At 39.8% G+C, this 19346-nt stretch overlaps 1 protein-coding gene and 1 long non-coding RNA gene across 22 annotated transcripts in view; one reads left to right on the forward strand and one right to left on the reverse strand.

The window, feature by feature from the left end:
• The window catches only part of LOC128420726 (uncharacterized), a 63139-nt gene that overhangs the window by 32235 nt on the left and 11558 nt on the right, over positions 1 to 19346 (forward strand). Inside the window, exon 4 of the long non-coding RNA XR_008332100.1 lies at positions 6492 to 6616. This is a non-coding gene — a long non-coding RNA (uncharacterized LOC128420726). The remainder of the gene's footprint in view (positions 1 to 6491; positions 6617 to 19346) is intronic.
• Positions 1 to 19346, reverse strand: part of TENM3 (teneurin transmembrane protein 3) — a 1264592-nt gene that overhangs the window by 3062 nt on the left and 1242184 nt on the right. For all 21 annotated transcript variants that reach the window (XM_053402551.1, XM_053402561.1, XM_053402557.1 and 18 more), the window contains 5 exons: positions 13450 to 13625; positions 12537 to 12772; positions 7521 to 7817; positions 4032 to 5643; positions 1228 to 1358 (listed from right to left, as the gene is read on the reverse strand). In XM_053402551.1, the coding sequence (XP_053258526.1) occupies positions 1228 to 1358; positions 4032 to 5643; positions 7521 to 7817; positions 12537 to 12772; positions 13450 to 13625 (2452 nt within the window). The remainder of the gene's footprint in view (positions 1 to 1227; positions 1359 to 4031; positions 5644 to 7520; positions 7818 to 12536; positions 12773 to 13449; positions 13626 to 19346) is intronic.

The following is a 19346-nucleotide window of genomic DNA, read 5'->3' on the forward strand; positions in this document are numbered from 1 at the left end:
TGAGCACATGCTCTGCATGCAAATGGTTGTGGGTTCAATCCACAGCATCACCGGGCAGGAGTGGGAGAGGCCCGATCTGAGACTCCCTGCCAGTCTGTGTTGCCAGTACTGAGCTAGCTAGGTCAATGGTCTGATTTGGTATAAATGGCCTTATGTTCCCGTGACCTGCAATGCATGAAAATGGAGGAGGGAAGAAACTAGAGCTATTTCTCCAATGCACTTGCTCCTCCTGTGTTCAGGGCCTGTGCACAGGAAAAGAAAGTTATGCTGATACAATTTTATGGGTTGTGTGAATATGGTTTCGCTCTGGGAATACAGCTTGGGAAACTGATGCAGGTGGTGGCTTCTTGACCTATATAGCACGTGGAAACCATCCTGATTCTTTAATTTAAAAACCAGAGAAGTTACAAAGATCCTTTAGAACAATTGTCATGAGTGAGCAACTGTTCTAAAGTTTCTCATTCCTTGCCGGTAACTGGAAACTTGATGGCGCATGGCCTTTTGATCTTTGAACAGTTAAGATTTATAATCGCTATTTTCCTAAATACCAGATAGGGCTTTTCTGTTTTACATTCCATTTATTTTTGTCCATCATTTAAACTGGCTACATATTTCTGGACCGCAGGAGATTTTTTTTTATCAAAAAATTTCATAAGCACCTAGAGTTTTTTTGGCTCTATGAAATGTAATGGGTTTTACCTGAGGTAATTTCACATTCAATATTTTATCTTCACATATAAAACATGGTTAATATTAAAGAGAAGTAAAATTGTACTGGTGCTTGGTATGCATAATTTATATCACCTGTTCTTCTGTTTATTTCACAGTCTATTTTTTATTACAGTGTTCACTTTCTGCCTTGAGGCAGGGTGCCGGTATAAATCCAATCTCCAGAGCTTCCACTGGGAAAGTTACAATTCTAAAAAAGGGTTTCAAAATACTATTATTTATTGATTAGGTCTATCCTCCTTCCTATTTTAGCTTGCATTATGAAAAGCCAATTAGGATATGTCGAAATTCAGACCTAATCTTTAGCAAATGCACCAAGCAAGAGCAGAATTAGCATCTAGTCTATGGATATCTTGTGAATAAAAAATAGTCTTTACAAAGTGCATTTAAATATTTTTTAATGCCACGTAAGCCTTTGAGGATTATAGTGCTCAAACAGCATGGCGTCCTTTATTCAATTTTGACACAGTTTAATATTCACTTTCTTTTTTTTCTTACCGGTACATCATCCCACTGCTGACTCTTCACAAGTTCATAGGAGGGCTCTGTTAAATCAAACTTGGGCACAGGGAATCCTGGGATAGCATTATGCAGGTGGAAGCCAAACGTTACCAGCCAGCTGTTGACATCTAACAAAATAATTGTGGAGAGAGAGGTCATATTTTCAATCCCTGATTATTTCATTTAACTTTACAGAAGTTTACATTGGTTGGCCTGGATTCAGGTTTGAGCCACAATTAAATATACTTTGGGGGGAAACCACAGCATGGTTATATATTAGCTCATCTAAACATTCTTCTTCTTCTTTGGAAAATTGCAATATAGATGCAGAATCCATTCTTATTCTGAGCCCATGAGAGTCATCTGCACCTCCCCTTTCAAACTGGAAGCTGCCTGTGTGGCTCCTGATGCATACACTCTGCAAGAAGCAGCTGGATTTGTTTCCATGGCTTGTGTTGCTGGATTGGGACTGTGGGCCCAACCACACTTTCATTTGTCCCACGATCTCAAGTGATTTCAAGCCACGGGTTCGAGAGGTTTCCTCCCCCATTTTCCCTGGGAATACCCACTCCTTACTGCTTAATCAGAGCACGCATCAATCTGCAGAAAACCAGATTGGTGTTTGCTCCCATTCAGCACTAAATACTGGGTTTTCCCGGGGAAAGCGGTGGTACAAAAAACCCAACAACCTCTCTCAGACCCATGACTTGGAAATGCTTAAAATCACAAGACAAACGGAAGTGAGGATAGGTGTGCAGACTCAACAGAAAAGCAACACTGTTGGCTTTTACAGCAGAAGTGTCAATGGGCAAAGTACCAATTTCCTTCCTTGCTCATTCATCTAGCAGGTAATCTGCACTGTCAAAACTCACAGCCACGTGCATGCATGGACTTTTACAGTATCTGCAGGTATGATTGTTAGCTGACATGATGAACGATCTAGGGTCTAGAGCCACAATAACTTATTTCCTCCTCTCAACTTAATCTTCATAAGCAACGCACCCTTTCTAGACAAAATCCCTTTGCTGTGAGATGAGGCCAACAACTTTGTAAATATTCAAAGTAGTCAAAATCTCACACCATTATTCTTTAAATATCTTACATGGTTGGTTCCTGATGGGTGCAAGATGGAGAAGGTAGTGTTCCATCTCCCCAGCTTTTAAAGCACAGACGATTCTGTCCCGTAAGATTCTGACTTGCTTCAGAACTACACATGACTGGGAACCATGCAAATTCGTGAAAAACAAGCTACTAGGAACAAGACTTTATGATAGTTTTGACTGCTGGAGATAAAACTCAGAAAATAACTGCTTTAGAAGGCAGGGAATGAATCTAGTCCTCCTTTTTATTCAGCACATAAAGTCAGGAGTTGAAGGATCTGTTTTTATGGGCAGTGCCAAACTAGTACTCTTGCAGTGTAATTGGAATCTGTCTACACCATTGCTGCAGAGCAGAAGGATAATACAATGATGAGGAAAGAGGCATTCTGCCACCCATTCCTCTTGCACCACATCTTAGTTGTAGATGTACTACTAAGAAGTTAAATTATGCAAACTATACCCGCAAGTACTTTTGAAACACTGTTCTTAGGGTGCTGGGAGTGCTAGGATAAGTATTTGAGCTGAATGACCACTGGATCTTCTCATCAAAGTGGGGAAGGGGGGAAAGATATTTGTGGACAACATTTTATACAGTAGTTATCAACATATAATGGGTACAACAAGTAGTTTTAGTTTTGTGAAACTTGAAAAGTGAAAGTTGGCAGTAAAAAGCACATGGCAAGCAGGCCTAGGTCCTGCATTAATCCATTTGGTCTGAGAACTCCTAACTTACCAGGAGAGATGACAAAACAGGGGGAAATAAGAAACACTATTTTTCATTTAATATGCAAATGAATACACTGCCACAAACAGCAAGTGGGAGTGATAGCACATTATTTTTCATACCGGTGGACGATGGCTTGGAAAGATTCCCTTCACAAAGATGATCATCTGAGGTGTTATCATGCAAGTAACAATCCCTACCAGGCACTCTAGATAAAGTTGCCATCTGGCATAATATCACCTATAATATTCAATACATTACTAGTTTATAAATGGTTGCTGTGGGAACTGTCTAGTCACATATAGAAACACCAAAATTGTGTTTTGCTTCCTGCAATTCCTTTGTTCTGAATCTCTTAAGAGGGCTGTAATATCCTGCAAGGACAAAGGACAGGGCCCACTATGAGGAGTGTTGACCATTCCTAGCCAAATGCCAGTTAATGATCCCAGAAGATAAAGTCCATCGTTATTACTGAAGCAATGGCCTTGACAGATGTATTTTGGAATATATTTTACACAACTCTATTTGCTTTTGTTCTCACTGAGATGGAATGAACTAGAATATGCATGGCAAAAACTATTTTGCCTTGGTGGCCTATATCCTTCATCATATTCAGTACACACTGCTGTCAGCTAGATAGCATACAAGTAACTCGCAATTTACACACATTTAACTTGTGCACGTTCAGCTTTACGCACTTGGTAATTAAAAAAAAAATTAAGGGGGAGGAAAGGGTGTGAGTAGCCAGTGAAAAAAACACTTTGGCAATCCCACCTACTACTGAATGCCAAGAGTTTTGACTCTACACGATTTTGACTTCACGTGCTATCCCTGGAACATAACTCCTGTGCAAATTGACTGTCACTGGTAATTAATTCCAAGGTGTTGCGTACAATGCCATTTGCTAACCAGGTAGATTATGAGCAAACAGAAATTCCTGTCAAGTGTAAATCACTAAAAAAAATACCTTTATTTACCTGTGATATAATCTTTCACATCATGTATTCTGCTGGCTGGGTTGTTATTTCGGAACATGTATAGATTAAAAGGAGCTGGATCCTTCCCTATTTTTTTCCAGATTTCAATGTCGGGTGTAGTCCACCGGCCTGCCAGTATGTCATAATCTCTTTGCCCAAAGTGAATCAGTTTGGTCAAAGGGTCATAAAGGCCTCCATGGAATCCAATCACCAACTGGAAGTCAAGATTGGAGTCAAAATAGATCTCGCCGTAAGCTGTGTACTGGATCTGCTTCAACATCAGACCATTGCTGCTAAAAACAGCGAGTGGCGTGCCCGTGTTGTCCGAAGCGATGTAGAACTCATCTCCACTGCTGATCTCCATGGCAAAGAGGTGTCCTTGCAAGTCATAGTAGAGAGAGGTGATTTCAGAACTTGAATGGTTGTATACATGAGTTATCCTTGTAGGATATGTGAGGTCAGCATAAAAAAACTGGAGGTGTTGTCCCAGACTGGTTTTACTGGAAACTCGTCTCCCAAGCCCATCGTAACGGTATATCACTGTCCACCCACTGCCTTTGCTATAAACTCTGGTCAGCAGGCCCTTTGAGCTGTATTCAAATATCTCTGTACCCCTCTGCCGCAGGAATCCATCTTCATCTAAACGGTACTGTACATCACCTAGCCGGGTGATTCTGTCTCTCAAGTCATACCGAAGTGGTGTTAAACGAGCACTATTACTTGGATTGAGCAGATGGAGATTGCCGTTCAGGTCATAGTTGTATCGCCACATTATTTTTTCGTTCAGGTAAACTGTCTGTAGTTGCCCATCGACATCATATTCATACGCATACTTGGTTGTGTTAGCAAATGGCCCTATTTTAATTTCTCTTTTAGTTACCCGTCCCATGTTATCATACTGAATTGTAATCCAGTACATAAGGGATCTGAATATTTCATACTGAATTTCTTTTATGCGGCCGTGGGCATCAAAGTGTTTTGTGTAAGTCATTACAGCTGTGGAAATTATCTGGTTAATGTCATAATATATAACCCCAAATTTTCCAAACTGCTCAACTTTTCCAGAGATGTCATCAAACTGGTAAAGATCAATAGGCAATGGAGTTTCATTGATTACACCTTGCATGCTAGTCACTCTGAAGCTATTGTCATAGCTGTAGTCAAATCGGGCATTTACCATTCCATCTTCACTAAAGCGGAAAATCTGCCTGTCAATCAATGGGCCAATTTGCCTGTACCTAATGGTGCAGATAAACCCATCGCTCTGGAGGTTTACTGTTTTCAGAACTCCTGCTGTCTCATCATAAGTAAAACTGACTCTTGTGCTATCATAGAGGATTTCAGAGAGCCTGGTCTGCCTTCTGTATTTGAAAAGGACTCTTCGACTTGTACCCAAGAAAGCCGTTTGTAGCAGCTGCCCTTCCTCATTGTAGTCCATGATGACAGAAGCATTGCTTTCAGGGGGATTGTAGATGTTTCGATAATAGCCAATGGAACGGATAGTCTGCATAGTATGGCGAGCAACACTAGGCATGGTTATTGCAGAAAGCCGATCCAGTAAGTCGTATTCAAAGATGTACTGCCGTTGACTATGCAGCAAGAGGACCATAGACTGAAAAGGAAAGGAAAAGGAAGTTTAATCCAATGCCAAAACCACTGTATGATAACAGCACTTTGTTTGAGTAAATCATCATCTTCTAAATTGAGTTATCCTTGACCTTACATATTGGTAATTATTCTCTGCCTAATTCATTTGGATACTTAATTGTAAGGGGTTTGGTAATTAGTAGCTCCAGACTCTTAATGTGCTACTTGTTGTGACTGAGCCATTCTTTTATCAGGCACTCACAGCCAAACAGCAGATTGTCAATGGATTTGGATAAGTCATGTTTAATACTGGCAAAAGTGAAACTGTCTTAAAGCCAATAACTCAGGAAGGGAACAACATATGGAAGAGGCAATTTCACTCCTGTAATTAGAGATAATTTAGCGAGAAGTTTACTAGCCTGAAGATCCCTGAACCTCCTCTTCCACATCTATTTGTCAGATGGGCAAAGCAATTTATTCATTATTTACATCAAACTTTGTAGAGTTAATCAGCCACCAAATGACTTTTTTTGGTAAAGTTTCAGTGGTGTTGCTTGTTTACATTATTCACATGAAGATGTATGAAACAGTCATAATATGTCCCTGGCTTTTCTTATCTAAGGCAAAGCCTGCTCTGGCCCCCTGAAAGTGATGTCACCTTAAAAGATAATAGAAGGCAACACAATTTGATGCTTTCATTACTTCTTGATTGATTCCATAAGACTGAACATATGAAGCCCTCAATTTTAAGACATAACATATTTAGAAGCACTTACATGATGCTCTGCTCAGTACTGTGCTATGCTAGCAAAGCGTGGGATTGAGTTTCCAGTGCACATATAAAGGAGTACCTTATCCCTTCTTTTGGCACAGGAAATTGCACTCTCTGCCAGGCGGCAGAAGTTACTGGCACTGCTGCACCAATGCTGGGGAAATGCCCTTATACAGCAGACACAGACACAGCACATGTGTGAGAGTTTGGATTTAAAGAAAATGTGGTAGAGTTTATCTTGCTAGTTCATCTGTAAAACTTACAGTGTGGATGCAACCAGGCTACCAGTGACATTTGGCAGGTAGTGACTAGAGGTAAAAGTCTTTTCCGCAATGGTGACCTGGCTTTGGAGCTCTCAGTAGAGCTTTGCTTGGCACAAAGTCTACTGTCCTTTTGGTACCAGGTGAAAACCTTTACGCTCTCCACACCTTTTCAATTTCCTTTTGCAAATTGGATTTTATCTTGTTACTCTGCTGCTTTGTCTTTTTTTCCTTACTGTTGCAAATTTTAAATCGGGTTGTATCCAATAGCTGTTCGTTTGCTGATAGAAAGCTCTTTCATTCAGCATAGCTTTCTGTCAGCAGAACAGGGACTGGGGTGGTCTCTAGTGATTCTCCTTCCCCTTGGAAGCCCCATGCAGCACCTGCCATGCTGTTCCTTCAAACCGTCCAGAGTTGATTTTGGAGGGGGCTGCAGAAGGGTAGGAGAATAGCTGAAAACGCCAAATGCATACAAGCAATAGTTTTTATCTGTGCTGGAAGCTGCTGTTCAAAATTAAAAATGGATAAAATTTGGCATGATTCTGAGAAAAACAACTGTAATTAAACTTTTTCAGGTCACTGGGATGCAATCATTCAAGTAATCTTTAATTCTGATCTATTTCGATGGCATCATTAACTTTCACTGGATTGCACCAATTGGCAGCAAACCAACAAATGTAAGAAGTGCACCTTATTTTAGGAACTGTATAGATCCGTATGCTTATTCTTCAGGTATGGATATTTGTAGCTCCGCAGTCTAAAACTAAAAACCTTGTACATCTGTGTATGGCTTGTGACCATTTTCTGCAGCAATAACTCACTAATTTAACTGCAAGACACACACATTCCTACGATAGAATAGCACTTTACCTTTTCAAGATATGTGTAACTCCACGTTTTGCCATCAGCAAATACTCTAGATACAATTCTTCCCTGTCCATCATAATCTACTTTTTCACTAGTAGTTCCTCGCTGGATACTGCCAATTTGACCTGTAGATGAATAGGTAACATTGACAGCCATCAGCTTGCTGCTTGGGAGCCAGAGGGTTGGGTGTCCTGATGTGTCATAGGCAATCCTCAACAGAAATTTACGATGGTCATCGTAGATCTTCTCTGTCTTTGAGGTCCGATCAAAGTCAACAGAAAGGAGGTTCCTACCATTAACCTTTTATGAAACAAACAAGATGACAAAATAAATCATGTTGTTTCACCACAAGCTGTTTTACTTCCTCATAGCAACAGCTATTTGAACATCATTATTTAAACACCATTTGCAATGACTGATTTCCTTTGTCAGTAAATTAATTTAGAAACTTCTTGGTATAGTACCAGACATTAGATTAACTGCCATTTAAAAAGGTTTCATTAAATAAAGATGTATTGGCATTTATTCAGACCTTTTCAGTTAATTCCCATGGAATTTAGTTAAATGTTAATATAATAAACAATACATACATTGATATACTTTATAATAGTTAGATTTATGGGGGATATTAGGAGAGATACAGCAAAATTATCAGTGTAGAATTAATACAGAAAAAGAAAACAAAGGCCAACTCATATACTGATGAACTATAATTATATGTCAATTTAATTGTTAAAGGTAAAGGTACCCCTGCCCGTACGGGCCAGTTGTGTCCGACTCTAGGGTTGCGTGCTCATCTCGCTCTAATTGTTAGGGCTACACAATATTATTTTACATGGCCCCAAAATTATTTTATATTAAAGCGTCTTTAGTGTTAATAATTATTACATAAACCATGATTTATGTACACAGGATTGTACATATTACACGACTGCCCTCCATATGTAAGTTCTGAAAGAATTATTTCTGGTTGGCTGACGGAACTGCATTGCTTGCAATCATAAAGACTCAAACCATATATGAACCTGCCATTAGAACAAGGCTAGTTAGTGGCATCCTTAAACAACAGTCTCCATCAAAAAAACCCATACAATCTGTTTATTAATGATTAGTAAATTCTGTTAAATCAGTAATGTTTACTTAATAATATGTTTAGGATAAAGGAGCCCAGAAATTGACAGCATTATATCCACTGAACTTCTGTTAGTGGACCACTGACCCTCTCTCAAAAGCTCCACATATTAAAGAGAAATGACAGTGAAAACTTATGCTTTAACTGTAAACAAAAAATGTGCTACAAGGCTACCACTACAAGGTGTGGCAATAGCTACTAAGGGGATTAGGTTGTGGGCTGAACTAAACATGTTATTACCAAGTGTGTGTGTGTTAGTAAGATTGCAGGGTTGGGGGAGGTGAGACTGAAGCCCTCGTTCTCCAGCTGTAATTTTCATGAAATTCACTTCCCCCTGCCTGACAATCAGCATTGGGGAAAAAGCTCCCATTGATGTCAATGGAATCCTCCCTGCCCCCATGCTAATTGCCAGCAGATATTCAAGAACAGATCAGATTTGTTTATTTGTATATCTAGTCATCAGACCATCACAAAATATTATAAAAGTAACTATCAATAAATATTAACTCAGACTCAAATAAAGCCATCTATAACATTAACATTAAATGCTGAATTTCACTGATGGATAACAAATGCCCCTTTAAAAATACTGTCACTCTTTCAAGAAATGTTACATCAAAATGACATGACATGACTTTATTCAAAATTATTTAAAACATAAATAAAAGTATAAAACATAATTTAGCTTCTGAATCTCCCTGAAGAACTCTCTCTCAAGAACTGCACATTTGCATCAAAATGTGCAGTCTTCACAGTTACTATTATTATTTATTCAATTTATATCCACACTTCCTCCCAAAGGAGCCCTGGGTGGCAGGTTGTATATTTATGTTGTCAACCCAGTAGATAAATTAAAGACGGATGGTCAAACCTCTCTGCATCTCTCCCTAAAATTTGTCCCAGTTTTTGTCTACTCAACGTATTATAAAAAGGACAATCTGTAATAATATGTACAAGGTCTTCAACCTTTAGACCACAAGGGCAGGTCCATTCAGAATGCAGCATGGAACATTTCTGAATCTCCCTTCTAAGACAGCCGAGGGCAACAGATTTAACTACATGTTTGTGAAGTATGTCTCAGTTTTTGCAAATCCTTAAAATAACATGGTAGCAGAAAAACAAGAAGCTACCTTATACTGAATCAGACAATTGGTCCATCTAGCTCAGTATTATCTATGCAGACTGGGACCTTTTGCACACAATCACTGAAGTATCATCCCTCGCCATGGGATTTCACAAATATTGTAGCTGGGAATGGAAGGCTTAAACTGCCCCTCCTTATGCACTGCAATCTTGATAATACCCCCTAACCCACAACACCTGGTATTTTTTAAATTAAAAAAACCTTCTTAATCACATAAGCGTCATCACTGGCAATTTGGCCTACGGTCTGTCAGAAGCTACCAGTCATGATGGCTATATGGTACTGCCAGGTTTAGGAGGCATATACTTCTGAATGCCCGTTGTGGAAGAACAGCAGCAGGAGAGGCTCTTGTGCTCATGTCCTGCTTATGGGCTTTCCATAGGTATCTGGTTGGCCCTGTGGAAGTCAAGATGCTGGGCTGTAGAAGCCCTTTGGTCTGATCCAGCAAGGCTCTTATGTTTCAGTAAAGAAAGTTATATGAAGGTCAATTGGGAACCATGCAGAGAAGAGGCATTCATATAACTTTCTTTAATGAAAGGGTAAAAGATGGCTTTTGCATACTTTTTGTTTTACTCTTTCATAATTTTTATTTTTTTATCCTTGCTTAGATATTTTACCTCCTGTTTGAGCTTTGCTTGGTCTCCCCCCCTCCAAAAAACACACAAAACAACCTGTGAAAATGAAGCCCTTTATAGAGCACTGAGAAAACAGGAATATAATTCTCTTTTGAGAAATGGATTAGTGATGTTTCTGTTTCATCAATTTGGGGATTTATCAGAAGACTTTACTATCTTTAAGCCAGGAGATTTACATTGTTAGATAGCCAGAAGCCTTTGGCAGAAATAATCCATAAATAAAGTATTATCCCATTTCTGAATTGGTTATATTGAGCAACACAAAACTATCAAAGGGCTCAAAGTTTTCCAGCTATTCAAGGTGCTTTAAAACAGGGAAGACACTTTTGACAAGGATGGTAGGTTTCCATTTTCTTGTTCGTTGAGTGCCAACAGGTAATTTCAATCCTACGCTTAACTCTCCTTACTGGCCCTTCTCTTCCATAATCCTTTGGCTGAAGTACTTCAAAGAAGAGCAGAGAATAATGAAACAGAGCCCGGCAATTAGTCTTGTTTAAAGCAGTGGTCTGTTGTTTTTAAAACCATCCTGCTTCCTTAAAAAAAGGGTTTTACACATTTTCATAGTTCTTGGGTAGCCTAGAAATGTATGTTTCTGTAGACATATATGGTTGTACTTGATGAAGCAGTACTACACGCAACACTGCTTCAGAAGTTAAGTGCTATAGGCTACTTTCTAGCCTTTTCTTCTAAAACTAGGCATCATAGCGCTCTATTTTTTAAAAGAAAGCCAAGTCAAATGTAAAATATCTGTGCAATTCTGCAGTGTTGAAACAATTAAAGATATTGCTATGTGGAGAAGAGAATACGTTTGTGTTTCTGGTATAATAGTGATTCATCGTCAGCAAAGCTAACTGAAGACACAAAGTCCCATGGACAAGTTTTTGAAATACATATATTAACACAAACAATCAAAAGGTCTTGTGGCATCTTCAAGACTAACAAATGCATTCTGATATAAGCTTTCATTGACTTTCATGTCAGATACTAGACTTGAGTCCACAAAAGCTTATGCCATAATAAATGCATTAGTCTTTAAGATGCCACAAGACTCCTGTTTTTACTGCACTCAAAGAAATGCATACGGCAGAGAGTTAACTCTTTACTGTCGAAGAAAACACAGTCGCTTCGACACCCATTTAGCATCTAGACAGGTATTCCCAGGTCTGCACTCTATGGAGCAGTTTCAGCGACTGGGTGTTAGGATTTCACCCCTCCCTACGCTGCAGATATAGGATTGTTGGATCACATGTCTGTATGTAATGCATTTCAGCTGCTGATTGTTAGAGCTATATAAGTGGAAAGGGAGATACGCTGTTTGCTCCCTTCCTCCCACTGTTCTCCCACAGTGATGTTTTGTTCCAGCGTTCTCTCTGAGGAAGAGAGAGAAAGAGGAGCCATGTTTACTTTGTACTATTATGTTTGATTTCATTGCAATAAGTAAGGATTAGATGTTACACCTCAAGGCTAACACTTCTATTTTGGACTCTGCTAGTCGTGTGCTCATGTCCCAGGAGGATATGGGTCGCAACAGCGTGATGGGAGACTGGAGTGAAGAATCCCGGGCAACGCTGCATTGGGGAATGGCACAAGGCCTCGGTGTTATCTCCCAACACTGGGGACCACTCCCCTGACAGGCTGTGCGCACATAGCCAGGAAAAACGCCTGTGCGGAAGCTGCTTCTACTCTTCCCACCTTACTTCTCTCTTGATTCTGGGAGATAGTGGTGCAGGGAAAGGCAGAGAAGCACCTGGCCATTCACTTGCTTGGCCTGTCTCTTCTGCATCGCCCTCCAGCTCTGAAGCTTCCCCTCCCTCTGATTTTTGCCTCCTGGCCCCACAGACCACTGCCCCCCTCTCCTGAGTCAGATTCAAGCCCCCCGGGTACACACTTGTCAGCGTCCTACCAGTCCCTGACGGAGGGTATTCCACCTCAAAATGTTCTCACCTCAAAAATTTGTCCCCAAATTATAACCACCAATGGCCCTTTCCTTTTATCTGAACTGTTATCTGAAAACAAAGGCGAGCATGCACATTTCAAGCACTGCAAGTTTGTAGCATATCCTTCACAGTACCATCTTAAATTAAAAATGCATTAGAGGTATTACTCACTCTGAGCTTTCGGCCAAACACATTGACTTTGCCTTGGGCTTGTTCTTTTCGGAACCTCCACTCCACCAAATTCTGTCCATTTTCTCCAGGGAGAGTCATATTTCTTTTTGCTACAGTTGGATTGGCTGTGCCAGCTAAAACGTGTGGTTCTGTCTGGTAGTGTGTATCCAGGCCACTGGCATAGATAATTCTGAGAGACCCATCATAGCCAATCTGGTAGCTGTTTCTTAACTGATCTGAAATGGAACAAAAGTATAGCATACTTCCAGAGCTGTGACTTCTCATTTAAAGGGAGCCATAATGGAGAACAAACCACAGCTTCTTGTAGATTTTTCCACCCTGTTAAAATTTATTCTAATTCTTCAGTTTGTATACAACCTCTTAACTTCACTATTTGACAGATGTATCTGTTTGATTCACATCACTATGGATATTGCAAAAAGCACAGTTGTGTTCCCCCGCATGCGTTTCTCCCATTCACTTCTTTATAGGAATTTCTGCATGCATAGGAGCTTCATATAATTTGTTTATAAATTATATAAACAACCACAATTCAATAGCATAATTTCAGTTTCAACAACAGCTAATGAGCAGCAGCTTCAAATTAACCAGCATTTAAAAACAATTTCCAACCCAACATAAAAATAGGTAGCAGAATAATTTTAATGCTTCAATTGCTGTTAGCTTCAGATACAAATAATAATATTTGGGCCAGTTATATAACAAAGGTTAATCACACACCCCAAATATAGCCAACCCATCTTTCAAACTGTATGCTTAAGAATGAGATGTAATATTTCACCTTGCAGATCTCCAATGCTAATCCTTAACTATAATATCCTGACCATAACTGGCTTTGTTTCATTTCCCTCCTCTGAGAAAAAGGGGCTTTTGTTAAATCCTGTTACTGTACCTTGTACCATTGTATAGAAAGAATCAATTGATGATAGGTTTGAAGTAATGCTGACATCTTCCTCTCTGCTAGAAGATTCAATGTCGACTGTAATGGCCTTTTCCATCTCCCCATGCAGGTTGGTGACCACTCCAGTTGGAAATGTGACATTGGTTAATCGCCCCTCACTGTCGTAGCTAAAGCAGAAAAAGCAGAAAATGAAATGATAAGAAACAAGAACAAATTGTTTTTCTTCACATATTAAAACTAACAGAAAATATCAGATGGTAATATTGCTAAGGAATCCTTGGTTTTTGTGCCTGAGTTATGCACAATGAAGACTTCAAACAGGCTTTGAAGTTACTGAAAGCCTGTTTAACATACAGGAGCCTCAGTGGAAGAGAAAACAGATGGATCTCCAGTTCTGCATATTATTCTTTGAAGTGTGACCAAATCCTGCTGCACATCTAATTTGCTGTTTCAAAGGGAACATGTTTGGTGGGGATAAATTGCTTCACATTCCGAACTCGCTTCCCATAATCAGGCTAGATTTAGTTCACTCTTATGCGAATGTTATCTCAGGGGCTCTTGAGATTTTTTAGCACGGGCCTTATCGTCCTGTGAAGAGAGCAGACCTCCTCCACTTATGCTCTTCACTGCATCACATTCTCCGTATTACAAGGATAAGCTGTATTGGGAAACAATTATTCTCTGCTGCTACCTGACATGCTTGGAGCAGAAAATCAAATGGAGCAAGCTGAAAACTACCCTTCTCCCTGATATTTTCCCCTTCCAACCCCCTTTTTTGCCCCCACCCTCTGTAATAGTCAGTCAGCATTCTATGATCACTGAACATGCTCAGTAATTATTTCACTATTCTTAGCTTCCTCACTTGCACACGCCTTTTTCTTTTACTTTCACCAACTCCCAAAGCTTTCTGATGCCTTCCTCTTGGACATGAGCAGTACTATTTTGGCTGCCTGTACTTGTGAAATAGAAGGAGCAAGCGGTTACCTTGCAACAATATTTAGTTATTTAAAAGATTCCTTAGCTGCTCTGCATTGCAAATGTATTTCCAGAACAGGGTGAAATTATAACATTTCCAGGTGCATTATACAATTACAATCAGCCAACTAAAATAGCCGTCAGTAACAGCACTGAACTCCACCAAAAGCCTGGACGAATAACCCCTTCTTCAGCTAGCATTAATGACTTTAAAGAGTTGGCACCAGCCACATCTCAGTGAGGAGGGAATTCTAAAGCTGGGGTGCCACAATGCTTTGGGGTGGAGTGTTTCTGTTCAGGATTCCAGTGGCAGTCAGCTTTTCCTATCCAAATAGTAAGCTCAGTCTTCCTTGGGCTGTGGTGGGTGGAATCCCAATCTAATCTACACGAAAATTTTGGATTTTTCCATTGGTTTCTAGGTGCAGCTCTCACTTCTGTTCCTGGAGAGCATGTAAACTTCTCAGTGTAAGCTTCCAAAGAGCATATACAGACAATGCAGCAGTTCACTTTTTATATCTTTTCAAGATGCTCTATTCTATTCTTCCTTCACAACAGAACAGCCAGTCAGCATTCTGTAGGCACTTAGCCGTCACTGGGATGTTTGGGGAGAGGGTGTTCACCTAGCCCCCAAATATTTTTCTGGTATTTTTGTAAACCTCAGGTTTTCCCTGAGTACTCTTGAATGTGTGTTTCGCCAGTGTAACTACAAGCACTTGAATACCTGAGATCAGTATAAATATAGATAGATGATACAATGTTGTAGTGCCAGTCACATTTTTTCTGTTTGCAACTGCATAGATCTGTTCAATATATAGTTATACATAATAGTGTCAAACAATATTTCTAACTGGCCTTGGCTTAGATGATGGAGACCAAATTCACTTCAGAACAGGGCTTCTGTCCCTTTAAGAGCCCTAAAGGTGGGCAACTTTCAGTGGTTGTGGGATTCAAATCATTGTAAATTTCTGTGTTGGGAAAAAGCAGCAGCTGTGTAATGTCTGCTTGCAGAGCTTTATCAAATAACAAACTCCCTGGTCTTAAACAGAATATTAACAACATTGTTAACACAATAATGGGGCTCTTATATATGTAATTAGATTTAAAAATAAAATAAGGAATTTCAAAAAGGTGGGCAGACTTGAGAGATGGCTGTATTCTCCCTCTCTGTAGGGTAATGGACACTTAAGTACAGTGGTGCCTCGCAAGACGAAATTAATTCGTTCCGAGAGTTTCTTCGTCTTGCGGATTTTTCGTCTTGCGAAGCACGGCTATTAACGGCTTAGCGGCTATTAACAGCTTAGCGGCTATTAACGGCTTAGCAGCTATTAACGGCTTAGCGGCTTTAAGAAAAAGGAAACAAACTCGCAAGTACTCGCAAGACGTTTTCGTCTTGCGAAGCAAGCCCATAGGGAAATTCGTCTTGCGAAGCGACTCAAAAAACGGAGAACTCTTTCGTCTTGCGAGTTTTCCGTCTTGCGAGGCATTCGTCTTGCGAGGTACCACTGTACCATGTTCCCTTACTTTAATCATCTTCCCTATATTTGCAGTTGGTTGCAGGACCTGCATCTCCCATAGAGATCATGTGAGCATCACTTGGAGTGTTCAGTGTGCTCATTCCAGTGCACATCTCACCTGCAAGTCTCACAGGGTCTATGCTCATCTTCTGTACGATTCCAAATTCAACTTACAAGGTTAGACTGGTAGCTCATCTGCAGATGATTGGGGTTTGCTGCATAAAACCCAGTACAGCTTTTACATTCCCATTTTTTCTCATGGCACTTCCTATACTTCTAGTTTACCCTTAAATTCTACAACTAGTCTCAGGTTCTTGCCAGCATTGGGACATTCACTGCACACCCACAGACACACTGCATTCCGTTCTGCAGCTCTCACACCAGTTTCCAACCCTTGAGATTACAGATATTATCCTGCCTTGTAACAAACACTTAACCGAATGTGAGGATCCTCGTATTTCTTTTTGAGAATGAGACAGCTTTTCTTTAGAACCCAATATGGGTAGCAGCAATCCACAGAAACTAGGTAAGATTTTCTCAACAAGTCAAAGAGAGTAAAAAATGGTGGTACCACTTCTTTCATATTTAAAACGTCAAATCTCAGAACAGACTCTGTTACGAAGTTGCTCTTGTAGAAACTAACAATTTCTATTTTTCTTGAGCCAATGGAAGGGTGTCATGTGACAATTCCTTTGTAACTTCCAGGAATTCATTTCAGTGTTAAAAGCATCGACTCCCAACTTTTCAAGGTCTTATTAAGTCATTCTGAAGGTAGTACTGACCACTGTCAGTTCTGCTGACCAGTTTAATTTCTTGTTCTTTTTCACGGTGATTCAAATATGAATCTTTCCCATGACAAACAATTTCCACAAGCAGCACATCTAAGGCTGATCTAAAAGATTTATACAGCCATTAATCACATATCCCATTTCATAAGAGGCTTTTAATTGTGTTACACAATATTTAAAATATAATGCAGTTGTACCTTATTAAACTTGTAGTCATTTTAATGCCTTTACTTAAGCTCTATTTTTTTCCCTGTGAGAGCTTTATCTTATCGGTAGCAACCATTCACAGATTGATTTCTTGCTCTTCTTAAAACCATTTCTGATTGCTAACTACAAGACTTTTGTACAAGGGCAACCTGTCACTGGTAATGATGATCACCATCTCAAACATTTGATATTTTACTCCCTTAACTACTGGAATTCTCCCTTCTGAGGTCCATCCTCCTTACTTTTAAAATTACATTCCCACCCAGTTTGTTAGTTTTTCTAATCTATACTCCTGCCTTTCACATTGTGCTGTAATAATTTTCAGAACACCCTGAAACCACAGGAGAAATATGTCTCAGATTTAATTTGACAACTATGAAATATGTCTGATTTCACATCAAATGCTTTTTACTCTCTGCCCCTGCTTATTATGTGTTTATGTAAAATGATAAATAGCTCTTCTGTTCAACAAGAGGCAGGCTTCTATGTCACACACCACCAGAAATATTCCCAGGTACTGCTCCTTAGAGGCAGAACAGCAAGAAGCAGTGGGAGAGCAAAGCTACTTATTTCAACAACATCCCTCCCTCAAAGCGCTGTGATTGGAGAGCCCTGGTAAAACCAGTTGCTCTGATTACAAGCTAAATTTGTCCATCACAAAGGAAATCTCTCCTCGCCCTGGCATTTTCCTTGTATGGAAAGCTTAGAGACACAGTTTTGCTTTTAGCAGACACAATGACTATAGTCACACATCCTTTTGTTTTAGAAACAATGAATATATCTCACTTCTTCCAAACTAACCTGAAGACAGAGCTACCACAGCAATGGAATTTATAAAGGGGAAGAAATGGCAGCATAAGAGACAGTGAGGCCAAACATCATTTTACTGTGGGATTTTCAAGTTTGTTCTTATGAACACAGCTGCCAAAACACAATTAAGAAGAGTCCAATTTTCCTTGAATGATTCATGCAAGCCATTGCATTCTGCAATGTGATAAAACCTTTGCAAAGAATAGAAAGAATGTTAACCTGCCAGAGTAAAATGATAATGCTTCACACAAAAATAACTGATCTACTTGATGTTCATCGTAGCCTTGTAGAACAGGGAATACCAAAACAGAAAGAAAATACAAATACAGTCACTGAAGAAGAGCAGATTTGCAAATTTGGGGCAGAGCTGAGGATGTGAATGTAGTAGCACAGCAAGAACATGGGGAAATTGAACAACTAGATGCACATTGAGTTGTAGGAGCTACAGAATACATCCTCAGTCTAGTCTGATCCGGCAACACTCTTCAGATGTGATGCAGAATTTCTGTGTTTCAATGCTGGCCATTAAAAAGCTCGATGCTCAGATAAAAATAGCTTGGGGAAAAGTCTACGCTGAGTGATATCTATGATACCTGTGCTTTCTTCATGGAATAAGCCTTTGGGGGAGGGGAGAGCGTTCAAATCAACTTGCATCCACCTGTCACCCTTGGAGTGGAAGTGCAGTCCAGGAGAAGCTTTACCACCTGGTTCTGTTGCATGTGAAAACTGGGCCAGGGTCTCTGATTTTGACAGGGTCAAAACGAATTCTTTATTGAAAAAATGTCTGTTCCCCCCCCATTCATTATGATCCTATGTAGCCTTGAAGAAATTCATTCATCAAATGAACTGATGTATTCCCTTTTGCTGGGTTATTTCATCTGCCTAATTATGTTTGTGTTAATAGCCAGATGGCAGCACGGGGTAGAGGCACAGATCTGCCCTCTTGGCAATTTAGTCACTACAGCTTATGGCCAGTGGAGGGGAGCATGGCAGCAGGCTTATTGTAGCGGCAGGACCACTGGATTGGCTCAGCTGCTACGTTTGCACCATTTTGATCTCCCTTCCCCTTCCCAGCAAGCAGCAGTGATTCACCTGTTGGAACATTAGTTAATCACTTCTGCCCCACAATGCCATCCGCTATGTAGTTTGGTGAATTATGAGCCTGTTTCTGTGTTACTGTAAAAGTCTATCATATTACTTTAAGTTGCTGATGTTTCACAGTTGAACATGATTTTTTCACATCTCCTTCTTTGGTTTTGTAATGTATTGGACAGTTTGATTTGTGAACCACTCTGGGATTTTCTACACTAGGAGCGGTATACAAATGGACCTTATAAATAAATAAAAACAAAGAGATTAGGAATAAAAAGCCTGTGTGAAGGCTTATTTGCATAATCATTTATCTCAACATGACAGCCTCTTCCCTCCCTTCCACTTTTAATTTGCTTGTATGGTCAACACACACAAGAACAATGTGACATGACACAATCAATCAGAACTGCTAAATGACATATATTACCTTGCCACGCCAGGATACTAAAAATGTGCATTTGCAATCAAGTGGATAATAATAGCAATTTGTTATTAAATAATT

This window comes from Podarcis raffonei, chromosome 9 (genome assembly GCF_027172205.1).
Source record: "Podarcis raffonei isolate rPodRaf1 chromosome 9, rPodRaf1.pri, whole genome shotgun sequence".
Taxonomy (NCBI): Eukaryota; Metazoa; Chordata; class Lepidosauria; order Squamata; family Lacertidae; genus Podarcis; species Podarcis raffonei.